The following is a 27,268-nucleotide window of genomic DNA, read 5'->3' on the forward strand; positions in this document are numbered from 1 at the left end:
TTTAAATATATTACATTAGTATATATACACAATATTTAGATAAGTCTCTTATTACATCTGCTTTCCATAAGTAAGATTATTTTATCTTTTTATAACTGGTAGAAAAAATAAAATGTTTTATATGACAAAGGTCTTCTAGTCCATGACTGAGCCGCACTCTGAAGGTAGACCCTCAGACCTTCTCCATTTGGATAATCGGACTTTAAACCATTTCTAGAGCAAAAAAGGAAAAATGAATTATTTTATTGTATAACTGAATAAATAAATAATAAATAATTCTTATATACATCACAGACCATCTGCAACTGTATTAGTAGGATTTCTTAAATCAGTGGAATATATTAGTTTATATTGTTTATCTAAACAAATGTGCACCTATCATTACAAAATGCCAAGCACAATCTATCTTTTGTTGTATACAGAGAAATAGCTGTACAGCCGTAGCCCCAAGCTATTTTCAGAAAACACATGTGACTGGCAAGCCCTACTGTGTGGCTTGCCATAGTAGCCTTGAGGTATGGTCATGTGCACTGACATTTACAATAACAACATTATACACATACAGTATCCACTACGACCACTATTTTAGCTGTGTGTTACCTTTATTGGCTAACTAGAAAAAATCATTGTGTTTGTTAGCTTTGGATGTGCAAGGACATTTTTATCAGACGAGTTACAGATGAAATGAGTGAAGAAACTCCAAATTTAAAAGATGTTACATAGAGAAATCTTGGGGGAAAACCAGAGATAATATATGCGTAAGATTTACACTTCCTCTCCCCATATGAGAACCTCTTACAGGGGTAATACCTGCTGTGAGTGGGTGAGAAAAGAGTGCAATGAAGAAAGAAGAATAGAGATAGGTGGAGAAGAGAAAGAGCTCTCATTGGTGCACAAATCACAAAAACAATAACCCCTACACTACAGCTGTGCAATACATCCGTACAAGTTATATATACTAGCGACATCTAGTGACAAAACTTAGGCACTACTTCATCACCACTTCTACTTGGAGTACAAACTTTTGCTAAGGGTGTAGACATCAGCAACACCCATGGTGGGACACCACACTCCTCCAACCTCCCCACCGCACCTGCTCCTCCAACCTGCCTACCACACCTCCACCAGCGTGCCCCATCGCACCTGCTCCTCCAACCTGCCACACCACTCGTCCATCAAGCGCCGCTTTCCCCATGCCACCGCTGCTTCTCCCTGCTGCTGGGAATAGCTCCTCCAGCCTGCCCCCGCTGGCGTCTGTGCTTTAGTGCAGGTGGGACAGGCCAGTGAAGGTATTCCCCATGGCGGGGAGCAGCAGCGGCCGCCTGGGGCAGCAGTGGGGCAGGCTGGAGGAGCTGTCCTCCACAGTGGGGAGAAGCAGCAGTGATGGAGGGTGAATGATATGGCTGGTGCCGCTGCTGGGACTCCCCAGGCCACAGTCGTCCGTGCTTAAGCTGAAGCACGGGCATCGGCAGCCTAGAGAGGAGTCCCCGCACAGTTCTAACAGTGGGAGATGGTGGTGTGGTGTGGCACCGTATGATGTTGTGCTGGTGGTTTTGGTACAGCTCAGCCAGTGATGATACTTTCGTGACACCTGTTCTGGTTCAATACACAGGTGTGATAGTATACCTGCTTTTAGTTGTGGCTGGCTATACTGTTCCCCAATGGTTGGCGTCCTGCCGGGCTGTGATGGGTCCCTTCGGGCTCTTGTCAAAGTGGTCCGTAGTGGATATTGACCCACCTGGACTAGCGATACCGCCACCCACAGAAAGGGGAGAGTAACCCAAGGAATATTTAGCTGGAATGTGTAGGTGCTGGTGTCCTCGTAGAATAAAAAGAATGACTTTACTAATCTCGGATGATACAGGATATGCTGGTGATAAGATAACTTTTTGTGTACAGACTTGCGTTCACTAGATCTGTGCTGGAAGATACCCTAAAGTGCTGAGGTAGAATAGCGGTGCTTGCTTAATTTAGTGGTGAGCATTGAAGAGAAGAGTAGAGGAGTTTGTCTTGAGAGCCCCAACCCAGGGTAGTAGTGTGCACTGCCGGAACTTGAGAGAGAGATACTTGAGAGAAGAATACTTGTGCCCGTGTTTCACTAAACCACCTTCTGCCCTGCAGTGTCTGGGTACCCGCCCTATCAGGGTGACACAAGCCCCAGTCTTGGTTACCTGAGATTAGTTAAGTGTCCAAAATTATCCAGTATCACCTGATCTGCGAGATAGAGTACGTAGACCTTCAAACGGTGGCTTTGCTATATCCAGGTCAGTTCCTCTGTACTAGGACACTGCCCTGCACTTTTCAGAGAGGTTCATGGTGTGGGCTGGGGTGATCTCTGACTTGTCCTCCTTTTACAGTTTAAGGCTATGTTCACACTACGTATATTTGAGGCTGTATGTTTTAGGCTGTATAGCAACCAAAACAAGGAGTGGATTGAAAACACAGAAAGGCTCTGTTCACATAATGTTGTAATTGAGTGGATGGCCGTCATTTAATGGCAAATATTTGCTGTTATTTTAAAACAACGGCTGTTGTATTGAAATAATGGCAGTTATTTACCGTTATATGGTGGCCATCCACTCAATTTCAACATTGTGTGAACAGAGCCTTTCTGTGTTTTAAATCCACTCCTGGTTTTGGTTGCTATGAGGACCTGACATGAGGACCAAATACAGCCTCAAATATACATAGTGTGAACCCAGCCTTACACTGCATAGTCTGTAGGTATAGTCTTGGAATAGAAAGTCTGTAGGTACTCCATACACGTGTGTCTCGGCTCACTAACACAACTCAAATGGACTTTCCCGGACAAGGATCCTGGCAGAGCCAGGCCCTGGCTAAGTTCAGCAGGAATGCCAGTTCTGTGTGTGTCCTACTCTTCAGAGACTAGTCTAAGTACAAAAATGGTGCGTGGCTTATTCCCACGGGCCCCTACTTGGGAGCATTCTGTTTGGGCCATCCTAGTTGGCTTGCAGCCCTGCACTCTCCACCGAAGCACCATATCCTGGCATCTTCTGAAGACCTGGTACCATTTTGCTTGAAGGCTTGAAGGTGAGCACCCCATCAGCACCTTGCATTTTTAACTGACTTGTTTGTACGGTATCACACGAGGCGCTGCTGCCTGGCTTTTTTCTCACTCCCTTGTCTACTCTTCAGAGAATCAGAGGGAAACCGACGCTACACTTCCTCTCCCCAAGTGACTACTTCCTACAGGGTATGTAAGAGTCCTTGTGAGTGGTGGAGAAGAGAGTGCACGTAGAAAGAAGTATAGAGATAGGTAGGAAAGAAAGAAGTATCTCCACTGTTCCACAGAATCACACAATACAAAGAAACAGTAAACCTTTAGTGACTACAGCTGTGCAACATATATATAGAACACTGGCATCTGGTGGCGAAACTCATAAACATCTTTAACACCACCTTATGTTTTAATATAAGGCTTTTGTGACAGGTGCCATGTAAGGAACACCCGTGGTGGCACACCACAGCAGACACGCAGCAAGTTAAAACAGCCGTCACTATGATGGGAATCCCCGCTTCTTTACAGTAAGTAGTAGTACAAGACGCATCACTACTTACTGCGAGTGCTTACACTCTGTGGGCTGGGTGCTCTGCACCTGACCTATGGAGTGCAAAAAACAATTAAACACATTTACATTGTTCCCAAGGGGAACACACAGCTCGGTTCTCAAACTGCTTGGTTTGAGAACAGAGGTATTACTGTTTATTTTCTATCCCCTGAGCTGCTCCTGTAAATGCTGGACTCTTCTATGCATGCCTACTTTGTGAATGAGCTCTCAAGCCCTGCCCTCACTTTTTTGAAGCTGCCCCAACATCCTATGAGATCCTGACCAATGACATGAGAGAGACATTTCCTGCTCCACTGATGTGTCACTGAGACAGAGTGAGAGGGAATGTGTTCTTTTTTTCTGTGTGTCACATGAGGAGACGACCATATAATATAAGTATATAAAGCATGTCTCTTCTCACTTTCAGAGCAGGGAGAAGATTGCTCAGCAATGCAGTCCTCTCCCTTCATATTCTATGGATTGGTCAGTGTCTAAACACTTAAAACAATCTCTCTGACATCCAACAAATGCAATACATGTGCAGTACAGTCCAATCCAACATGTGTAATATAGTATTCTCTGTGGCAGCCTTCAGAGATATTTGTTTTTCAAATTATATAAATGCAATATGGACCTTTAAAGAAGTATTCCAATGTATATGGATCACCACCTATTATAGTGTCATTTCTAGCTAATATTTTTGAACCCCTACTACAACCAACTATTTTTAAACCACTGCTTTTAAAACAGAGAGGTGGTCAGTAACCTAGACAATGCACTGTCAACATTTTTAGAGAAAGAATGGCATATCAGAAGGAAGGAGATAAGAACCAAGGCATCAAAGCCCAGAGTGTATGCCAGGTAAGGGATTCAGTGAGTCAGTGGTTAACACTGTTACGTTGCAGCGCTAGAGTCCTAGGTTCTCCTTGTGTTTCGTTGATTTCCTCCAGATACTTGCTTTCTCTAAGGGCCCTTTTACACAGAAAGATTATCTGCCAAAGATTTGAAGCCAAAACCAGGAACAGACTATAAACAGATATCAGGTCATATAGGAAAGCCTGAGATTTCTCCTCTTTTCAAATCCAGTCCTGGCTTTGGCTTCAAATCTTTGGCAGATAATCTGTCAGATAATCTTTCTGTGTAAAAGGGCCCTTACACTCTAAGGCTATGTTCACACTATGTATGTGTGCGGCTGTATTTTTTATGCGGCTGGAAATGTGCGGCTGAAACTACGGCCTTGGGAAAAAATAGACATGCGGCTAAAAACATACGGTCATTTACTTGAAAATCTGGTTCAACTAAAAATAACAAACAAAATCTTTAGAAAGTGATGCAAACTTCTCTGGAATGCATCTGGGAAAGCAGGGAAACAGTTTACTTGAATCGCTATTACCGGGATTTGCGATCCTCTGCAGTAATGCCGATGACTCTCATGGTTAATATATTTAATTAATAAAACACATTTTCGTTGTAATAAAGTCCCTTTCATTGTTCAATAATTAAATGTAAACAAATCCATCATTGTGCAATTAAATACACTGTTAAAATAAATATATATATATAAATAAATGTATATTTATATATATATATTAATTTTTTGACAGTATATTTAATTGCACAATGATGGATTAGTTTAAATTAAATTATTGAACAACAAAACTGATTTTATTACAACAAAAATGTGTTTTATTAATTAAATATTAATTAGTACAGGAAGCTCCATTAAGCCGTTAATTCATATTCCCGGTAAATAGAGCATTCTGTACTAATCATCACTTTACTTTAATGAAAACATCAAATGTTTCTTCTAATTATGTTATCACAATAGCCTTATTAGAAGAAACATTTTGAATTATATGTGCGCTCAGCTGATTGGCTGATCGGCTGAGCGCACATATAATTAGCGGGTCCGCAGCACAGTGACTTCATTGTGCTGTGGACCAGTGAAGAGACAACATCGGGGTGAGTATAAAGCTCTCCCCACCCCCTCCCCAGCACTGCACCCATCCCAGTAAGGAAGGGGGGTCACTTAACCCCTTACTTGCTGGGATGGGTGCAGTCTGACATCAGTCTGGCCCCCAAGGGGTTAAGGGGGATGCAATACATCCTCCCTTAACCCCTTGGGGGCCAGACTGTAAGCAGCGATCTGTAAAGATGCTGCATACTGTAAGGAGCACAACACCGCTCACAATGATGGGTGTTGTGCTCCTGTTTGTGTGTTTTTTGTGTGTTTCTCCCTTTTTGTTTTTCAGATATCGGTATCCTGTGGATTACGTCGGATTCGGTGGACTACGTCGATGACCAGCGGTTGTTTGGTGTTTTCTTTAATAAAATAGTCAATGAGGGGTGTGAGGGTGTTTTTATTTGAATAAAAAAAAATTTCACTTGTGTGTTGTCTTTATTTCTTTACTTTATAGACTTAGTAGTGGAAGCCGTCTAATAGACATAATCCATTACTAAGTCGGGGCCTAGTGTTAGCCGGTATAAAATGGCTAATACTAACCCCCCATTATTACCCCAGTACCCAATGCCACCAGGAGTACTGGGAAGAGCCAGGTGCCAGTGGTCCCGGAGCGTCAAAATTGGCGCTCCTGGACTTGGGCGGCAGCAGGCTGGTAAGATTTAGGCTGGAGAGGGCCTAAACCAATGGCTCTTCCCACCCTGGTGTTACCAGGCTGCTGTCGCTTGGTTTTTAACCCGGCTAGTTATAAAAATAGGGGGGACCCTATGCGTTTTTTTTTTTAATAAATAATAAAAAAAAAACGCATAGGGTCCCCCCTATTTTTATAACCAGCCGGGTTAAAAACCAAGCGACAGCAGCCTGGTAACATCACGGTGGGAAGAGCCATTGGTTTAGGCCCTCCCCAGCCTAAATCTTACCAGCCTGCTGCCGCCCGATCCAGGAGCGCCAATTTCGATGCTCCGGGACCACTGGCACCCGGCTCTTCCCAGTACCCCTGGTGGCATTGGGTACTGGGGTAATAATGGGGGGTTAGTGTTAGCCATTTTATACCGGCTAACACTAGGCCCCGACTTAGTAATAGATTCCTTAGACGGCTTCCACTACTAAGTCTATAAAGTAAAGAAATAAAGACAACACACAAGTGAAATTTTTTTTATTCAAATAAAAACACCCCCACACCCCTCATTGACCATTTTATTAGAAAAAACACCAAACAACCGCTGGTCATCGACGTAGTCCACCGAATCCGACGTAATCCACAGGATACCGATATCTGAAAAACAAAAAGGGAGAAACACACAAAAAACACACAAACAGGAGCACAACACTAATCATTGTGAGCGGTGTTGTGCTCCTTACAGTATGCAGCATCTTTACAGATCGCTGCTTACAGTCTGGCCCCCAAGGGGTTAAGGGAGGATGTATTGCATCCCCCTTAACCCCTTGGGGGCCAGACTGATGTCAGACTGCACCCATCCCAGCAAGGAAGGGGTTAAGTTACCCCTCTTCCTTACTGGGATGGGTGCAGTGCTGGGGAGGGGGTGGGGAGATCTGTATACTCACCCCGATGTTGTCTCTTCGCTGGTCCGCAGCACAATGAAGTCACTGTACTGCGGACCGGCTTTTTATATGTGCGCTTAGCCGATCAGCTGAGCGCACATATAATTCAAAATGTTTCTTCTAATAATGCTATTGTGATAACATAATTAGAAGAAACATTTGATGTTTTCATTAAAGTAAAGTGATGATTAGTACAGAATGCTCTATTGCCGGCAATATGAATTAACGGCTTAATGGAGCTTCCTGTACTAATTAACATTTAATTAATAAAACACATTTTCGTTGTAATAAAATCAGTTTCGTTGTTCAATAATTTAATTCTAACGAATTCATCATTGTTCAATTAAATATACTGTCAAAAAATAAATATATATATATATATATATATATATAAATATACATTTATTTATATATATTTATTTTAACAGTATATTTAATTGCACAATGATGGATTCGTTAGAATTAAATTATTGAACAACGAAAGGGACTTTATTACAAAGAAAATGTGTTTTATTAATTTAATATATTAACTATTAGAGGCATCGGCATTCGGAATTATTGCCGGCTTTTACTCCGTACGGACCGCCTGTCAATCCACGGCCGTAAATTTGCACAGTTCCGGCTGCAAACAATGGTCTTGTTCATATTTTACAGGTCCGTTTATGATCGGGCCGTAGGCTCATACATAGTGTGCACTGTGCAGCCGTATATCGTATACTTTCCAGCATACGCATGAACCGAAAAAATCCGGCCTATGATTTACCGCCCGCAATACAGCCGCACAGATACATAGTGTGAACCTAGCATAAAACATAGGGATAGGTAAATTAGATTGTGAACCTAAATAAGGGCAGGAATGACAAGCTAAGTAAGGTGATCTGAAATAAATTGGCAGAATATAAATAAAGTAATTATTAATATTAATAAAAAAAACAACCAGGTAAACATCTCCATAAAAAAACTGGCAATGATTTATATACTTTTTGTCATCTTTGATAGTAAACTAGAGAGATACAGAGATGCTGGTAGAGAGATGTAGAGCTAGACGCTGATTTCCTAAAAAAGAGATTCCATGCCAATGCAAGAACAAACATCTCAGTGTGATGTTCATGTTACCCATTAATGTATCAGTTTCCTTTGCTACTGAAAGGAGAGACACAATTGATGTCTTTCTGTACCCACAAGGTCAGCCAGGGAAAAACATAGGGAACAAACTGCAGCCTGATAATACAACTAAACAAAGAGCATGTAGTGCCTGCAAATTAACTGTTTGTGACAATGTGTAATCTGTTTACGTCCTATGTGTAACCTACTGTTCCATGAACAGGACAGGGAGGGTCATGTGACAAACCAAGGCAAGTGCCTTCAGTTGTTTTCTAAAGCAACGAATGCTAGTAGCACCCAGTTTATTGGTGTCCAGATAAAATGAAAGTGTACTTCTTCAGTCTGACAAATTTTATTTTTGTGTTTAACTTTATAAGACAATGTTGTGTAAGAAAACACAAATAATCATATAAATATACATTTATAATATTACTGTGCAAGCTAGAGTGACCAGGTTGCATAGGAATGGTCTCATATGTTGCTATATGGATAAATGCATCTGGCCTTGTCTGCAGAAAGGTAAGTAGTTACTAAATTGCGTGTGTGTGTGTATCATGTGGGTTGCCCCCAAATGTCGGGTACCCCATATAGTAATAATATTCCCTTCTATGACCCCTCCATATAGTAATAATGTCCCTTTGCTATGCCCCCCATATAGTAATAATGCCTTCTGCTGTGTCCCTCACCAACATAGTAATAATGCCTGCTAATGCGCACCCCTGCATACTGATAGTACTCCTGCTATAGTAATAATACCGCCTGCTATTCCCCCATACAGTACTAATGCCCCCTGCTATCCACCCATAGTAATAATGATGCCCTGTTGTGTACAGACCCCCCACCCATTCATAGTATTAGTTGATCCCCTGTTGTTAACAGCCCTCCACCCACAGTAATTATGCCCCTGCTATGCACCTTCCATCCATAGTAATAATGCCCCTGTTGTGTAAAGCCCCCTACCCACAGTAATATTGCCCCCTGCTGTATACAGCCCCCACCCATAGTAATGATGACCCTCCTGTTGTATGCAGCCCCCCACCAACAGTAATATTGCAGTCTGCTTAACCGCTTATATACTGCAGTGTGTAAGTGACCCAAAGTTCACTGACATGCTGCAACACAAGAAAGGGTTAAAAAGCAGAAGACGAGGAGATCTCTGCTTCACTGCTCGTGAACTGATAACCCCTGACCTCTGCACAGAGCTTCACACATTTTCCTACTTGATTGCGCAGCCTTAGAACAGAGGTGATCTCCTTGTCTTCTGCTTTTTAACCCTTTTTTGTGTTGCAGCATGTAAGTGAACATTGGGTCACTTACACACTACAGTACATAAGGGGTTAAGCAGAAGGACCCAGGACCGCTCTTACCTTCTTCCCCCCGGGCCCCCCTGCTGCACGGGCCCCATAGCAGCTGCCTGGCTGCTTCTATGGTAGCTACGCCACTGGGTCCTGATGCTTTAGGACCTTATGCAGTGAGCAGGCTGAACATTACAGTGACAAATCCCTAGAAGCTGAGTGGCCACAGCTTCTGGGGATGCTAAAAGGGGATGTGAGCTGGACAGAATTAGTCAGTGGGCCTGATGTGGCCCGCAGGCGTACAATGCCCAGGTCTAATCTATAAGGAGAACAGAGGGAGACCTAATGCTGCCTGTGTGTTACACTGGGAGCCATCATCTGGGAAAATTAGATTCCTGAGATCTGCGGCTACAGTGGAGCATATGGATCAGGAGGTGCCCCTGAACCTCAATCCTTACTCCAGAGCCATTGAACTGCCTCTTCAAGCATGTGTGTGTATATATGCACTTTATATATATGGCTATAAATTTGAACCCAGGAGTACAGCACTGTGTTTATATTGTGCTGGAAGGTGAGCCACAGGCTCTGAGGTCTGTCAAGTGAAGATTCACATATACTTATACCTATGGGTAGTGTTCGACGATCACAAATAGTACATACTATAGAGGTATTTACCAAATGCCGTTTTTATACAATTTTTTATATATCTTTTTATATTATATTCTATATTATAATGATTTCCAAGTAGCAGAGATCTGATGTATGTTTTAAGGTTATAATCAGTCACACAATATAAATTCATAATCACTCACTGTAGGGTGGATTTATCTTGTACTATGTAGTATCAATATAGATATATGTAAAATGAAATTTGTTATACTCTTATTCTATTTATTAACCTCCCAAGGGGCTTGAACCCATGACTTCAGCTAGGCTCATTGGTCATAGGCCAGACACTTACCACTAGACCATTTAGACATTCTGCCTCCTGCAGCTGATATTGGTAATGATCTATGTCCAGCACTATAAAGCCATATGGGATAGAGATAGTGATCTTATAAGTCTGGAAAACAGCAGAGAAGCATTTCCACTAAATGTAAAGAACGCTTTTTATGAGGATGTGTATTTTTATTTTATTTTACTCAATCTCCGGTTGAAAGATATGTGTTTTTAGCCAAATGTTTGTTAGTATCAGTGTAATGTGGGATGATGATGTCAGAGGTCACCAGAGAGCAGAAAGCACTTCCGGGTCATCCATTACTGTTTTACTATAAAAGATTGTTGTTTGTTACCTGTATTATGCCTGATGAAGAGGGGATTGCACCCTCGAAACGCGTTGCACCAAATAAAAGCCTGAATTTGACTTCACACCAGTGCCAGGAGTTCTCTTCATTCAGAGAAGTTACAGGGGAACGTGGCCGGTGTTCCAATAGGGGTGGTTGCGCCAGACAAATCCCACCAACCTCTTCCGTTTACCACTAATGTGATTAACACCGAGGATCCACTTTGGAGAATCGGAAGGTGGAAGGCAGCATCCCCCGTTGATCCAGAGCGCTTATTAGAGTCGTGCCTAATTGTGTACGACCCACTCAGGTGAGCGTGCATTTGCACACATATGCATGTTTCTCCAAAGTGTGTTTTGACCTGCACATGCAGCGCCATTTGTGTGTTTTTTTCTTTGCATGTACATATGACTATAAATGTAAGTCTACCTGAATGTGTATATTTGCTCCCATGTATGTATGTAGGAAACACATGTATGAAATCCACCTTTAAAAAAAACTGCTCCAAAAACATCCTCTTTTCTTACTAAAGATTTATTTTATTTGATGCATTTTTGCCATGGTTCCACAGTAAAATGAGAAAATACCATAATGTACAGCGAGTAGTTTTTGAGCAGCTACAGTGAATCATCCGCAAAGAGTTCGGGTCCAGATAATGTTGGTTAACCTGAACAACTTTTAAGCTCTCTCACTACTTTTGAGCTCTCTCACTCATGCGGGTGGTACCTGCATCCACACCTCCGGCTCCCCCAGCAGCTCCAGCTAAACCTCTCTCTCTGGAAGAAATGTTCCAAGTTGAACCGTTCCTCATGGCCATAGGCTATCCAGCGGTCCCTGTACACATTCCAGTGGCCCCTCCACTTCCAATTGTGCCTCCCACAACTCCATCTCTACAACCAGACACTGGGGGTGATCTTCCACCTGTACCTGCACCAATCACTGTTGCAGAGGATCCTCCGCTGAGACGGTCTGAGCGCTCTACCAGAGGAATTCCTCCACTCCGCTACAGAGATGAGTCCTTAACTGTTTCTGTTGTCTAACTGTTTAATTGTTTCAGGTTCCTGCTATGCAATGTTTAATGGCCCTATTCCACGGGTCGTTTTAGAGGAGCAAACGAGCGCTATTAGCGCTCGTTTGCTCCTCGTTCCCCGCTCGCTGCCGCCGCTATTCAACGCGGCTGCAGTGAGCGGGTGAGTGCGGGAGGGGCGGCGGGGAGCTGCGGAGGGGCTGCCCGGGTGATCGCTGATCGTCCGGGCAGCCCATAGGATATAGCAGCGTCTGCTGCCGATGCTCCTATTCAACGGAGCGACGGCAGCAGATCGCTGCTATATCAGTCGCTTGTTTTTCAACATGTTGAAAAACAAGCGACTGCAACGATCAGCCGACATGAACGATGTCGGCTGATCGTTGCACTCTATTCCACGGAACGATTATCGTCCGTAGCGGTCTATATCGTCCGAAAACGAACGATAATCGTTCCGTGGAATAGGGCCATAAGGTTCGTGCCTGGTCCTCCTGACCAAGTTCCCTGTACTAACCAGCCATGAGCTGATGGACACTTACAATAACAAAAGGTTCTCTAGTGCCTGTCCCAGAGACTTTTACATGGACGATGTCTAATTGCCTAAAAGAGACTCTACCTAACAAAGACACTTAACCCATTCCTTCTTAATGCACTTTCCTGTGATTGTGTGTTCCACACAGGGTATTATTGCACTTATTTCATTATTGCACTTATTCTACTATTGTATTCCAGTGTTATCGAAGTGTTTGTATTTCCTCCTCTGAGTAAGCACAAGGTTACATAGATTGCCTCAGAGTAGAGCGTCTTTTTTGTAAAACAGTATATTTTCCAGTGTCGCTAAGTCAGATAGCTCCTCCTCTGAGTAAGAGAAGTCAGTTTACATATACCTCAGAGAAAGTCCAGTTTATGTAGGAGTGTATTTTCTCATCCAGTCTCATTATTGTGTATTATTATCATATCTATAGCTGGAAAGATTTAGTTGAGCCAGTTCGTATGCAGATTTTTCTCAGATTTTCATTCAGATTTTTCTCAGATTTTCATTCAGATTCATGTGAGCCAGTTCTCCTCAAGACCTCGCAGTATTTGTTGTCCCTTGTCTTTCCTTTCCTTTTGTTTCCAGTATTTGTTCACCTCTGTCTTGTCCCAACACAGTAGTAATCACACATAGTCTTACTTAACGTTCACACTTGTCCATACATATTGCATGGGCGCCCAGATGTATGCTTGCTTTTATTATTTTGTTCTTTTCTCTTCCAGGTATCCAAGACACTACTCAGACACGCCAAGATAGTACACAGGTCTTCATGTTCTCCTCCAGTAGGGTAACACATTTAACAGAAAACCTACTGTCTAACTGGCTGGAATATTGAGGGTCACCCGTCAGCAGTTAAGTTGTCCTGGCTTACACGTCAGATGGTTCACGCACTAGCTACCTGGTCGCCAGAGTACGTTAGGCACCCCTAGGTGAAGTCCTGCCACTAGGGTTTCTCATCCTTTCTCTCTTTTCACCTGTGCCTTGGGCGTGGGAAACACACACCTCATCACACTCACTCTCATCATTCATTCCTGTTGTTTAATTGTCCAGTCTATTCATGTTTGCTGCCTTCTAGATTCGCCGAGGTCGGCTCAAATTTGCTAGGGAGGTATGCAGTGTCCCAGAACATGCAGACTACTACTCCTATTATGGCCATTTCTCTTGCTGTGTCAATGCCTGTTCTGGTAAGTGTTTGCACTGCAACTGCTGCTGGTTTTCCCCTAGTATTCTCTAGTAATGTGCATTCTCATGTGTATTCTCATGTATTCCTGTGTATTATTGCATTGTACAGTGGTATGCAAGGCTGTTGATCACGTGACCTGTAACCATGGTTCCTCCAATGGCCGACTAGCTCTGGCCAGGAGCAACCATGTGACCTCCCACTTCCTCCTAACAAGTTAGTCTTCCCCTTGCTGCTGAGCAAGGAGGTTGTGTGTGTCGTCCCTCTCCTGCCTCAGTGGAGTTGTGGATCGAGTGCTCTGCTGTATTCAAGTCTTCAGCTGTATCTGCCTGCTCAAGTGTCCGGAGTCTTCTCTCTCATCTGGGTGTCATTCTGTTATCTCTCCTCATCGCTGCAAGGATTCACAGCAAGTATTACTCTCAAGCTAATCCACCCAGCAACGCTATTTCTCTCATACTCCTACTCCCATCATCCGGCACGTATTCTCACAGCCTATGCAGCACCACTCCTGCTTTATTTGTCAAAGCCTGCTATATACCCGGTTGCATCCGGACAGAACTGTTGCTACTAGTTACCTCATCTATAATAAAACCGCTGTTACTGAACCCTGGCATTGGTGTCCACTAACTGGTGCCCTGACTAGGTGCAGCGAAGAATCGCATGCCCATCATCACCCGCAGATTCCACAGACCGGCCCTACAGCTGTGCTGCCCTCAGGCCTATACCGTGACAAGTATAACCCCTGCAGCTGCCCCGGTCATTGCCCGCTCATAACACCAGCACTGCGGAAGTGGCCCCCAGGGGCCAGGGCATCGCACTTGCATGGTAAATTGGGTGCAGGAGGAAGCCACGCTCCTTTTACAGACACCATGCCCATCCATCAGGCGAACACGGCATACACGTGGAGGGATGATAATTCATGTCTTGTGTTAAAGGGGTTATCCAGCACTACAAAAACATGGCCACTTTTGCACTACTCTTGTCTCCAGTTTGGGTGGGGTTTTGAAACTCTGTTTTATTGAAGTAAATGGAGCTTAAAAGGGTTATCCAGTGCTACAAAAACATGGCCACTTTCCCCCTCTCTTGTCTCTTGGGTGGGGTTTGAAACTCAGCTCATTTGAAGTAAATGGAGCTTAATTGCAAACCACACCTGAACTGGAGACAATAGAGGGGGAAAAGTGGCCATGTTTTTGTATTGCTGGATAACCCCTTTAATTGCAAACCTCACCTGAACTGGAGACAATAGTGGGGCAAAAGTAGCCATGTTTTTGTAGCGTTGGATAACCCTTTTAAATGACTGCTTCCCAGCATGTTGTGCCCTCTCATTCCTTGTCACCAGCATATCTTGCCACATGATTCATGGTCCCCAGCCTGTCTCGCCATCTTTTGCCTACCCTCAGGATGGCTTCCCATCTCATCTCTGGTCCTCAGCATGGCCCTTATCTCAATACTGGTCCTCAGCACGGCTCTCCATCTCCTTATTAACCCCATACATGATTCCCATCTCATTTATGGCCCCAGCAAATCCACTCCCCCATTTGGGTCTTCCTCTCCTCCTTTCCCTTATACTAGATCATACCATCCGATCATCAGCAGTTATCATGAAGTATATGGGCACCCTCATGAATAATATATATATATATATATTGTAGGGATCTTCCCGGGGGATGGTGTGTTTGGACACAGTTCACAGCAGACTTGGACTTGTAAAATAACAGCTTGGCGTTAACAGAAATATAGCAACACTGTGCTTTAAGAACAAAACAAAAAGGTCTTGCCCGTCTGGGCGCTAACTAACAAAGCAGGTTACCTCTCTGGCACTTCAGTCGGCAGTATTGCGGGGTGTGAACAGGCCCCAGCAGCGGCTGTCTTCCCAGCTCTCACCAAACAGACCACGCAGGCTGTTTACTCCTGTCTGAGAGCAAGGACCTGTACACTGAGCACACCTTTTGCCTTCTCAGGCTGATTGGGATCAGAGCCCACCTGATCCCAAAACCCATACTGGATCGGGGGAAGGGAATGGCAAGTCCCACTACCAAAACCTACCTGCCATTCCATGTAAGTCCAGGCCCGGCAATAATAAATAATAACTCAGCAGCATAACACTGCTGAGCTCCGATGCCTCCTGGACTCACCATCTCACGCTATGTATTAACCTGGGTGAGATGTACATCCCCTCGAGCACTTTTCCTATCACATGTCCACAATATATATATATATATATATATATATATATATATACATTCACAATACATTTTACTGCATAGGTGATAAATGCTGAATTAATTTAGGCTCCGGAGACAAATTTTACCATATATATTTAACATTGACATATGAATGGAGTATAGAGCATTGGTTTTAAGGGGCTGCAGCAGTATTTCCATTTACCTCTGTCTCCTGCTCTGTCAGTCCAGCTTCAGCTGCTATCAGCATCAGAGTAGTATTTTCTGGGTGCTTGCATACTTTATTGAAATTATATTCCAGTATCTCAATCTGCTCCTTGCTCAGGTTGTTATCCTCATTTTCACATGTGTCTTTTTTATGGGAGCTCATCTTTACCGGCAAAGTTCATGTACCGTTCAAGACTGTAATTACAAGAAATATACATAGAATATTTATTTTAGTGGTCTATAATTAAAAGTGTCTGGGGAAAAAAAAGCTGTACTCCTGCCCTGAACTCCCACAGTTGATTTGCTAACGCTCCTGCTTGTCACTGCTACTTCCTGGTTCCTGGTAATGTGTTGGTTTTTTTTGGCCTGCATATTATTTCTGTATCAACGTTCACAGTACACTAAAAAATACAGATTGTGTATCTGTAGTGCATCCGTAGAGCATTCTCAATCCGTATTTTTTTGTGCATATGTTAAATCCGTACTGTACTAGTTTAATAAAGTTGATCAGGTTACAAAAAATGTAACCAGTTTGCCCATTGCAGATTTGCTAATCCTCCAAAATGTCTGTGGATGTTGGGGAAATGCATCAGCCTGTGAGCATTTATGTACAATGTACCACGAGTAAATCATCATCATATTTGAAAAGGAGTATCGTAAGTGTCTTCTCTGACTGAGGGACATCACGCAACTGATTGCAAGCTACATACAAGGTACAGACGTACACGGTAGTCTAACCATTATGCTATACCACACTTTTTTCACATGGATTGTTACTAAGGTGGATTATGTGGAATCCGACCAGTGTAGAAGAGTGAGTATAAGAAGTGCTGCATTTATCTGATATTCACAGTGCTTTACAAATTCACACACTGTAACATGCTATGCAAAGACATGGATTAGCTTGTTAAACAAAATACTTTCCATATACTTTTAAGTGATGTAGGGCTAATTATACATACAAGGTTTACATATGCTGGCAACTAAATGGCTTTAAAGGAGAAGTCCAGCCAGACCCTTTTTTTTTTAAGTGCTGGAAAGGAGGAGGATAAAAGCATTTTTTGTGGACGATAAAAAATAGCAGATCCCATTGACTTCTATCGGTGAATCCCTAACAAAAAAAAAAAAAGGGTCCACACTAGGACATTTTTTTTTTTGCAGATCAGATTGCGTACTCGTAAATTGCTGATTGTGTGAATAGCAGAATTGAAATCAATGAGTGATAACTGAAGTACGTAATTGCAGATCCGCAATTGTGGACACAATCACGAATAAGGCCTAACTCTTTACGAATCACATGCTCTCGGGGCCCTATTACACAGAGTGATAATCTGCCAAATCAGGCTGATTCGGCATGTTATTGCTCTGTTTACTAAAGACAACGACCGATGAGACGATTGTTGGCTGATAGTTGTCTTTCAGCATGTTAAAAAAATCAGCTGACAGCTGATGACACTGTAAGGAAAATAATAACGTTTATCTTTACTTGTCCAGGATCCTTAGTCACTGGCTGCGGGGCTGTCCTGTCTCAGATAGTGATTGGCTAAGCGGCCGGTCACTGAAGAGACGGAGACAGAAGTGTCAGAGGCGGCTGCGGGAAGCAGGACACACAGGTAAAAGGCACTGGGGGAACCTGGACAAGTATAACCTTTATTATTAACTATGTGAAAGCAAGGGCTGCACTGACATTGCTAACAATGTTAACAATTTTTAGAAAGTTCTGGAAAGGGGGAGGATAAGAGAAATAACATGCCCTTACCTCCCCCTCTCCAGCACTGGTGGCCGCATCCTGCCGCTCTGCTCCCTGGGTCCCCAGGCCTCTTCCTGGTCTGAGCGGGACCCAGGTCACGATGTGTGAGGTCCGCTCAGCCAGCTGCTGTAGTAGGGTTCCGCTTTGGCCGCTGACTGGCTAAACGGACCTCAAACGTCACGACCCAGGTCCCCACTCAGACCAGGAAGCTGCCGGGGACCAAAGCGGCAGGATGCAGCCACCAATGCTGGAGCAGGGGAGGTAAGAGCATGTTATTTCTTTTATCCTCCCCCTTCCCAGCACTTGTTTAAAAAAAATGGGTCTGGACAGACTTCTCCTTTAAATAGGCTGAATTGATAATATTATAAGTTACTTATATATAGTTTGTTATCAAGCAAAAAGTTTACTTTGGAGGCAGTTGTATTGGTGCATTATCAGTTCTTCTGTAATTTAATTAAGGGTGCGTTCACACCTACAGGATCTGCAGCAGATTTGATGCTGTATTCAGTTATTTAAATTAAATATGCTGCAGAAAATCAGCTGCAGATCCTGTAGGTGTGAACGCACCATAAAGGTATTTGTGTGTGAGTTTGTTCACAGAATGCAGATTGTGGTGAATTTATAAATCTCTCAAGCTTAAAGGACAACTCCCATGAAAAACTTTTTCCCAGTAATTGAAGCACATTACAAAGTTATATAACACTGTAATATACTTCAATCACCTGTCTGTCCTCCTTCCCTGTCTTTTCCCCCCTCAACCCCCCACCAGGAAGTGTAAGAAACTCCTTCATACCTAATTACTGTCGTCACCAGGCTGCTCTCTCAGCTCCTTCTAGTGACGATGAGTCATCAGCAGGAGGGCTGCTCTAGCTCCTGTCACACCAGCCTCCCCCTCCCCTGCCTGATCAGGTGACTAGGCTTGCTCAGCTCCCATTGGCTGAGCAACTGTAAGCCATCTGTCATTCTGCAACTCAATAATGACTTGTGACTGACTCGGCACATAACCAGCTACAGGACCCCCTCCCCCATACTCCCTTCTGCTGCCGAGTGGACTCAGTGAGTGAGTGATGTCACTTGCTTATCTTTCTCCTCACTCCCGGCATGTCAGCTACACAGACGTCTTATCTCTTCCCTGCTGCCCCTGCAGAATGTACACTACAGTGAGGTGATGTGTGTGCAGCTTGAGTGTGTGTATATAGCAGCCTGACTGAAGAGAGACAGAGAGGGGGTCATGTGTAGTGTATGATGGGAGTTGTAGTGAATGGAGGGGCAGGCACTTGCAGTGTCACAGCAGGGGGCTGGCTTGTCACAGCAGCCAAAGTGCATCATGGGAAGCTGAAACCAGGAAGCAAGGAAGAAATGAAGAACAAGACTAGAAATCAGAAGGTACACAGACGGTGGGAAATTCAAACAGTGACAGCTCAGGAGGGATGATAAGTACAAAAGCTAGGTTTCTGATTGGTTTTTGATTTTTTTCCTTAGCGCGGGAGTTGTCCTTTAAGGCCCTATTCCACGGAACAAATATCGGCCATATTCAGCCGATATCAGCCGCTACAGACGATAATCGTCCCGTGGAATAGAGTGCAATGATCAGCCGACATCGTTCATGTCGGCTGATCGTTGCAGTCGCTTGTTTTTCAACATGTTAAAAGACAAGCGACTGATATAGCAGCGATCTGCTGCTGTCGCTCAGTTGAATAGGAGCATCGGCAGCAGACACTGCTGTATCTTATGGGCTGCCCGGACGATCAGCGATCACCCGGGCAGCCCCCCCGCAGCTCCCCGCCGCCCCTCCCGCACTCACCCGCTCACTGCAGCCGCGTAGAATAGCGGCGGCAGCGAGCGGGGAACGAGGAGCAAACAAGCGCTGAGAGCGCTCGTTTGCTCCTCTAGACGGTCCATGGAATAGGGCCATTAGAAGGGGAGCTATAACATTACTTAAAGAACATAATGATAAAGTGACATATAAAGGCTCCCTTACACTGAGGCAGATGAAACACATAGCCCCCCCCCCCATATAATAGAAATATATTACCTGTCAAAAAATAATTTGTCAAAAAATTATAAATCTCTCCAAGTAATAGGAGATATGTGGCCGATAGCTGATTAAAGGAAAGACCTGAACAATAACTGAGCCGTGTAATAGGCTTTGTAAACAACCATTCATCTGGCTACACCACGGGTTGAGCAGTGTAATACGGCCTTCAGGTAGAATGTTGTTTTGGGTAAACAAACTAAACAATGTTAAAGTGAATGTATCGCCTAGATTTGTTTTTACGAATTAAAGCCAGATACTGGAACATGTTCTTTTTTTCCAATCTGTTTCTATTTTCTGATTGTATTTTTATTATTTTATTTTTAGTTTGTTATTTTAGGGGAGCTGCCCTCTTGACTGAGCTGCCTTTAAAAGCATTTAGTGACATGCTTTAGGCAAACCTCATGGACATAGACACAATGAACACCTCCGGACACACTTAAAGGCATGCTCATTAAAGGGGAACTCCACATAAGGAAAACTTTTTTTCTATTAAAAGTACATTAGATGTGTCTATATAATGTATTACCATATCTGTACAGTTCTGCCACACTGGTAGCTGTTTGAAATCCAGGAAGTGAAGAAAAATGGCCTCTGTGCCAATTCACATTGTCTCATGCTCCCACTGCTCTCCCACCTTAGGAGTCAACGATTCCATGCTTCTGTCTCACATTGAGTGTGTTTGCTGAGATCAGGCTGATGATGCAGACAAGGGGCAGGGCGTGATGTCCCAGGAGGCTTGGCTGGATGCCCCAAGCCCCTGAGGGATTCACCATCTCTGACCAGTCAGAAGCAGCTGCTGATCTCATTTCACTGATTGTGCAAAACTCTGCAGTAAAATTAGGGCTGTGTTCACACATGTTGGAGTTTCATTGCAGTACTGCAGCTTATTAAAAAAATAATGCAGTAACACAAGTAAATTATGCTAAACGTCAAAGACAATCAGAGCCGATACTTCCATTCCCACCTGGAGAGAAAACGAGGCATAAACAGTAAATCCTTTGTAAAATAGTATTGGATAAACTCCTTATTGTGGGGCTCAACTTCAAAGATAAAAGATGCTTGATCATAATATGTGTGTGGAAATGAAAAGAAAAAAAAATTAAATTCAAAAAGTTCCAATATCAGCGTTACAGGTAGAGAATACAGAATGCTGTGTGGTGTTACAGGTAGAGAATACAGTGTGCTGTGTGGTGTTACAGGTAGAGAATACAGTGTGCTGTGTGGTGTTACAGGTAGAGAATACAGTGCGCTGTGTGGTGTTACAGGTAGAGAATACAGTGCGCTGTGTGGTGTTACAGGTAGAGAATACAGTGTGCTGTGTGGTGTTACAGGTAGAGAATACAGTGTGCTGTGTGGGGTTACAGGTAGAGAATACAGTGTGCTGTGTGGTGTTACAGGTAGAGAATACAGTGTGCTGTGTGGTGTTACAGGGAGAGAATACAGCATGCTGTGTGGTGTTACAGGTAGAGAATACAACGTGCTGTGTGGTGTTACAGGTAGAGAATACAGTGTGCTGTGTGGTGTTACAGGTAGAGAATACAGCGTGCGGTGTGGTGTTACAGGTAGAGAATACAGCATGCGGGTGGTGTTACAGGTAAAGAATACAGCGTACTGTGTGGTGTTACAGGTAGAGAATACAGCGTGCTGTGTTGTGTTACAGGTAGAGAATACAGTGTGCTGTGTAGTGTTACAGGTAGAGAATACAGCGTGCTGTGTGGTGTTACAGGTAGAGAATACAGTGTGTTGTGTGGTGTTACAGGTAGAGAATACAGTGTGCTGTGTGGTGTTACAGGTAGAGAATACAGCATGCTGTGTGGTGTTACAGGTAGAGAATACAGCGTGCTGTGTGGTGTTACAGGTAGTAACAGTGTGCTGTGTGGTGTTACAGGTAGAGAATACAGCGTGCTGTGTGGTGTTACAGGTAGAGAATACAGTGTGCAGTGTGGTGTTACAGGTAGAGAATACAGCGTGCTGTGTGGTGTTACAGGTAGAGAATACAGTGTGCTGTGTGGTGTTACAGGTAGCAACTGTGTGCTGTGTGGTGTTACAGGTAGTAACTGTGTGCTGTGTGGGTGGGACCACAATAAAATGATAAATTACTGCAAATAATTCAGTAACACAATGAAACTGCAATGTCTGAACACAGCCTAGATGTTTTGCAACAGATTTGGGCAGGGGAATGGGCAGGGTGGAGAACTGTGAACAGCTGAGGGAAATCAATGCATTCAGGAACCAGTACTGCATTCTGGGAACTGCTCAACCAGGAAGTACAGAAACACAATACAGAACAAAAAAAACAAAAACAAATGGATTTTTGGTTGTTTAAAAACTGGGATAGATAGGTAAGTAGTGCTATATGCTTCTGCAGAAGTTTCATTTTTTAACCTTTACCTGGAGTTCCCCTTTAACTACTGTGAGCTGTGTTTGAGAGCTACAGAAGGTATAGACCTCCAGCTGCAGAAGTGCAGAAGCCTCCCAATTGACACCAGGTGCAGCATGGGTCATTTGGACATTTAAAATGCAGCAATCACAATTGGTTACAGTATTTTTACGGTTAAATGACAGACACCAGCAGGATTACTCCTACACCTAGCAGCAGACAACCGCTGTGTATGGAGTGGGCTTAGGGTCCTATTCCACGGCCTGATGATCGTTGAGTGAGGGCTGCAGGGACATCGTTACTGATGTCCTTGCAGCATCATACATTACCTTTCAGGTCTTTTCCGCGCTGTCTTCATCCCCGAGTCCCGCGCGCTCTATCTTCAGAATGGACGGTCAGCTGACCAGCCACATTCAGCCAATCACAGGCCGCGGCGGTCCCGGCCTGTGGTTGGCTGAGCGCTCCGTCAGCTGACCGGCCATTCTGAAGATAGAGCGCGTGGGACCCGGGGAGGAAGACAGCGCGGAGAAGACCTGACGGGTAATGTATGATGCTGCAGCCTGTCAAATCTTCGGTCACCCGCCGCGCACCGCTATTCTACCGTAGCGATGTGCGGTGGGGGAACGATGATTTTAGGTCTGGTCCTAAATGAACGATCAGCCGATGACACGATCATCGGCTGATGGTTTTCTCTATTTCACCGAACGATAATCGGCCGAATCGGGCCAAATTGGGCCGATCCGGCCGATTATCGTTACTGTGGAATAGGGCCCTTAGCTCTTAAGCCCACTCCATAAAATACTGGGGGACATTTATCAAAATCAGTCTCTGGTGTACACCACAGTAAAAGGGCATGCTCCTTTTCCATGGCATGCACAAGCTGTATTTCCTGCTTGCCTGATGGAAGGACAGGGGTGGCGCAGCAAGGTAGGGAGGAGTTTCAATGCCCAAATTATCAAGGTTTACACCTGGGAACCAGGCAAAAATTTACACCTGCTTCGGAGCGCAGGTCCTGCACTTACGGCATAGGTCGTCTAGGGCTTAAAGGGGTACTCCGGCTAAATATTTTTTTCTTCTTAAATCAACTGGTTTTAGTTATATAGATTTGTAATTTACTTCTAATTAAAAATCTGAAGTCTTCCAGTACTTATGAGCCGCTGTATGCCCTACAGGAAGTGGTGTAATCTTTCCAGTCTGGCACAGAGAGCACTGTGTCAGGCTGGAAAAAAATATGTCACTTCCTCCAGGGCATACAGCAGCTGATAAGTATCAGAAAACTTTAAGAAGAATTTTTAAATAGAAATAAATTACAAATCTATATACTTTTCTGAAACCAGTTGATTTGAAAGAAAAAAATTGCTGTAATACACTTTTAGGCTATGTTCACACTACGTATATGTCCGGCTGCATATTTTTCGCGGCCGGACATATACGTGTAAAACTCCGGCCGAAATTTACGCAAGTTGCGGCCGGCTACGTGCAGTCCGCGAACTTACACCTGTAAGCTACGTACGCTTCCCGAGCGTCCTGTGTAGCGATCTGACAGCGGTATTTTACTGGGATATCTTTGGCTAGCCCCGGACACCCCACAGAACCTTTTGGATCGGCAAATCAAAGTGTAAAAAAGAAGAAATCACCACTCTGTACGGGACCGCATGTTACGCTACGAGCGTAAGTTACAGCATTTCCGTCCCGAAACAATGGTCTGGTTCATTTTTTACGGCGCTGCATACGATCCGGGCGTAAGTTCGTACGTAGTGTGAACTGTGCAGCCGTAGATCGTATACTTTCCATTGTACGCAAACTACGTAAATCTCCGGTCGCTTATTCACGGAGCGCACTACGGCCGGAAACTTACATAGTGTGAACAAAGCCTTAGGATATGTTTCAATTTAATAAAAACTAAAACCTGAAAGGTAATGCTTATAGTTTTTAACTACATTTTTTTTAACCCTTTCTAGGCTTTCAGCTAGGGGTAAAAAAAATAAATGTGTATTATTTTAAGTAGTAGAGTTTATACAGGGACATTGTTTTTACTTATGATACACAATGCACAACAACATACAAATCCGATTATCTAAGGTGTCTACGGTTACCTATACATGAACATACTATGAGTCACAAACCAAATTCCAGGGTTATGCTTAAAGAACAAAGCCATCAAAACATTACCATTCCTTGTGTTCTCAATGTAACCTGTCTTCACATGTTCCATAGTGGATTTCATTGATAATCATTCTGGTTGGGAGGAGTGATAAAAATTGCCACCGATGGGTGTGTCTGGCAGTGTGAATATTTTCTTAAAGACGACTTTTATTAAAACTTTTGTCTGTCAATGTCAATAAACTTTACTACTACAATTTTCTCTGCAATTGTAATACACCTATAAGTCATTTTTGAAGTGATATTCTTTTTACCCTAGCTCCTATATGAAGCAGAAGGGTTCTCTATGTCCTGTTCATTATTGATTTAATTGCCAAAATGCCTTTTCAGGAAAGATTATGTTGTAGAATGTTTAGGTAGCTGCAAATTACTGCATCCTTTGGTGGTAGTTATAAGGCCTATGTGAGCTCAATGTGTTTTTCATATAGCATATTGCACAATTTTGTACAGGCGCTGCCATCGCTTAGTGTTAAAACAGTGTGGGTCTTCAGAACCAGGGAGAAGTAGGATCCAAACCCCAGTTGACCTTTGACATCCTTATTTTATGTAGTGTCGGGGGCATGATTATGTCATCAAGAAACCTGTATTGTTACAAAGGAGTCAGTCCTGGCCAGAAGAAGCCTGTCCTGCATCATTAGATTATAGTGTGGGATCCAGCACAGGCAAGTATGTAGGTGTCACTGTATAACAATATTATCAAGTTATCAGAATGGGCATTTTACCTGAAAAACACCTGTATTACTGAAGTGCATGCAGTGGCCAACTCTCTATAGTTCCTTTGCTCAGTACAGTGAAACATGCCCTGTACAGCCCTTTACCTGTGTCAGGGTAAACTCTTCTTTGGACATTAGATGAGGGCAGTCCAATGTATTTTCCTGGTAAGGTGGGTGTACTTTACAAGACCCTGAAGAAGTTCTTGTCCTTTATATAAAAACTGATTCACAGTTTCACAGCACTTTCTTAAAGTGTCATAATAACTTTTAAGCTGGGTTCACACTACGTATATTTCAGTCAGTATATTTCAGTCAGTATATTTCAGTCAGTATTGCAACCAAAACCAGGAGTGGATTAAAAACACAGAAAGGCTCTGTTCACACTATGTTGAAATTGAGTGGATGGCTGCCATTTAATGGCAAATATTTGCTGATATTTTAAAACAACGGCTGTTATATTGAAATAATGGCCGTTATTTACTGTTATATGGCGGCCATCCACTCAATTTCACCATTGTGTGAAAGTGTGGAAGTGAGGGAGTTCTGAAAACCGGGGCTGGACGGGAAGGGAGTCCAGGCAGCGAGGGATTCAAGTGCCGATCATCAACGGAGGGATGGTGAGTATGATCTGTGTGTGTGTCTGTTTTTTTTTTTTCCGTCCCGCCGGAGTTGTCCTTTAACTCAGGGGGCAACATGTGTAAGTTATTTAATTAAAGAATTACATAGCAAATATTTTTTCTTTCAAATCAACTGGTTTCAGAAAGTTATATAGATTTGTAATTTAGTTCTATTTTAAAAATCATCTCCCAGTATCATCAGCTGCTGCATGTCCTGCAGGAAATGGTGTTTTCTTTTCAGTCTGACACAGTGCTCTCGGCTGATATCTCTGTCCATGTCAGGAACTGTCCAGAGCAGTAGATAATACCCATAAAAGACTTCTCCTGCTTTGGACAGTTTCTGTCTCAGAAAGAAGCTGCAGCAGAGAGCACTGTGTCACACTGAAAAGATTACACCACTTCCTGCAGGACATACAACAGCTGATGGGTACTGGATTTTTAAATAGACTTTAATTACAAATCTATATAACTTTCTGAAACCAGTTGATTTGAAAGAAAACATTTTTTTGTCAGTGTACCCCTATAAGAGGGCACTATGTGTAAGTAATTCAGAGGGCACTATGTGTAAGTTATGCATAAATTATATATGCACATGTTGTGCTCGGTTGGTAAAAAAACCCAGGACCCCAGTGCAAAAGTGTTAAACATGGAGCAGCTGTGCTGACTTTAGTGCATATAGTTGTTAAATGACATTTTAAATATTAATTTTGTAATGGGTGGCTTATTTTATATCAATATTAAAATGGTATTTATTTATTTATTTTGGCTGATGCCGTTCAGCAGGTTTTGAAACAAGGGGCTGTGCATGGACACTCATGGCCTAACTAATAAGCACAAATTTTTGCTTCCTTTTTTATATCACCCTTGTGTACTATTCACGTCTTTTTCATATCTAATCACATATTTTCAGTTAATAGAAAGAAAGGGGAACACAACCCTGCTGCCTGCTTAGATCAGGCCTGTCGGAGTACTATACAAGAAAGCAGCTGTAACCATGTAATGACATTTGGACCTCTATGTGATGGAAGATAAACTTTCTGAATGTCAACTATATGACATTAGTCTATTATTATTGCAAACGGCATACAAAAGCCGGATAAGTACATCTTACTATCTGTATTTCCCATATTCTAAACTGTGCTGCAATAACAGTTATCTACGGTTGTGAGAATAGCGTCAAATTCCAAAAATGAGAATTAAAAATAAACAAATGTAATACAATGTAAAAACATGACCCAAAGGAGCTGTTGTAGATGTCTTATAATAAAAAAAAAAAATAATCTAAAAGCATTTTGTTGACATTATGGAGAAAATACAAGAATGTTTTCTGTCTGAGCCTGCAGCTTGCCTTCTGTGCAGAAGGAACGTCTACTTACATATTGGGAGAATATGTTGCTTGGAACAGATCTCCCGCACTCAGCCAGCACGTCTTGATTTCATAAAGAGCAGTGGCGTACTAAGAGGCTTTTTAGATGTCTTGCTGACTTGTGAGCTGACGCCTACTTGTTTGTCGCACATTGTTGTATAAAAAGTGAGCAAACACAGGTACCTGAAAAACCTGCAGTACAGGCCCAGCCAAATGAGATGCTGACAATTCCGAGATCACTTGTCAGCTAAGCGATCACACTGCTGCTTCCACTGGCCGACGCTGCAAGTTTCTATGGAGCTGTTGTTCCTGTCACAGCCTCAGTTTTCCATATGCTG

General features: G+C 43.2%; 1 protein-coding gene across 2 annotated transcripts; it reads right to left on the reverse strand.

Annotated features, from left to right (window-relative positions):
* Positions 1–27,268, reverse strand: HOPX (HOP homeobox). 2 transcript variants are annotated; one of them, XM_069964393.1, is made up of 3 exons: positions 27,114–27,268; positions 15,902–16,098; positions 1–213 (listed from the first exon to the last, which is right to left on the reverse strand). In XM_069964393.1, the coding sequence occupies exons 2-3, from the start codon at positions 16,064–16,066 to the stop codon at positions 136–138; spliced, it is 243 nt and encodes an 80-aa protein (XP_069820494.1). In that variant the 5' UTR covers positions 16,067–16,098; positions 27,114–27,268; the 3' UTR covers positions 1–135. The 2 variants fall into 2 exon arrangements, with proteins under 2 accessions (XP_069820494.1, XP_069820495.1); XM_069964394.1 differs by lacking the exon at positions 27,114–27,268 and adding an exon at positions 26,941–27,073.

The sequence above is a fragment of the Dendropsophus ebraccatus genome, chromosome 3 (genome assembly GCF_027789765.1).
Source record: "Dendropsophus ebraccatus isolate aDenEbr1 chromosome 3, aDenEbr1.pat, whole genome shotgun sequence".
In the NCBI taxonomy this organism is placed as follows: domain Eukaryota; kingdom Metazoa; phylum Chordata; class Amphibia; order Anura; family Hylidae; genus Dendropsophus; species Dendropsophus ebraccatus.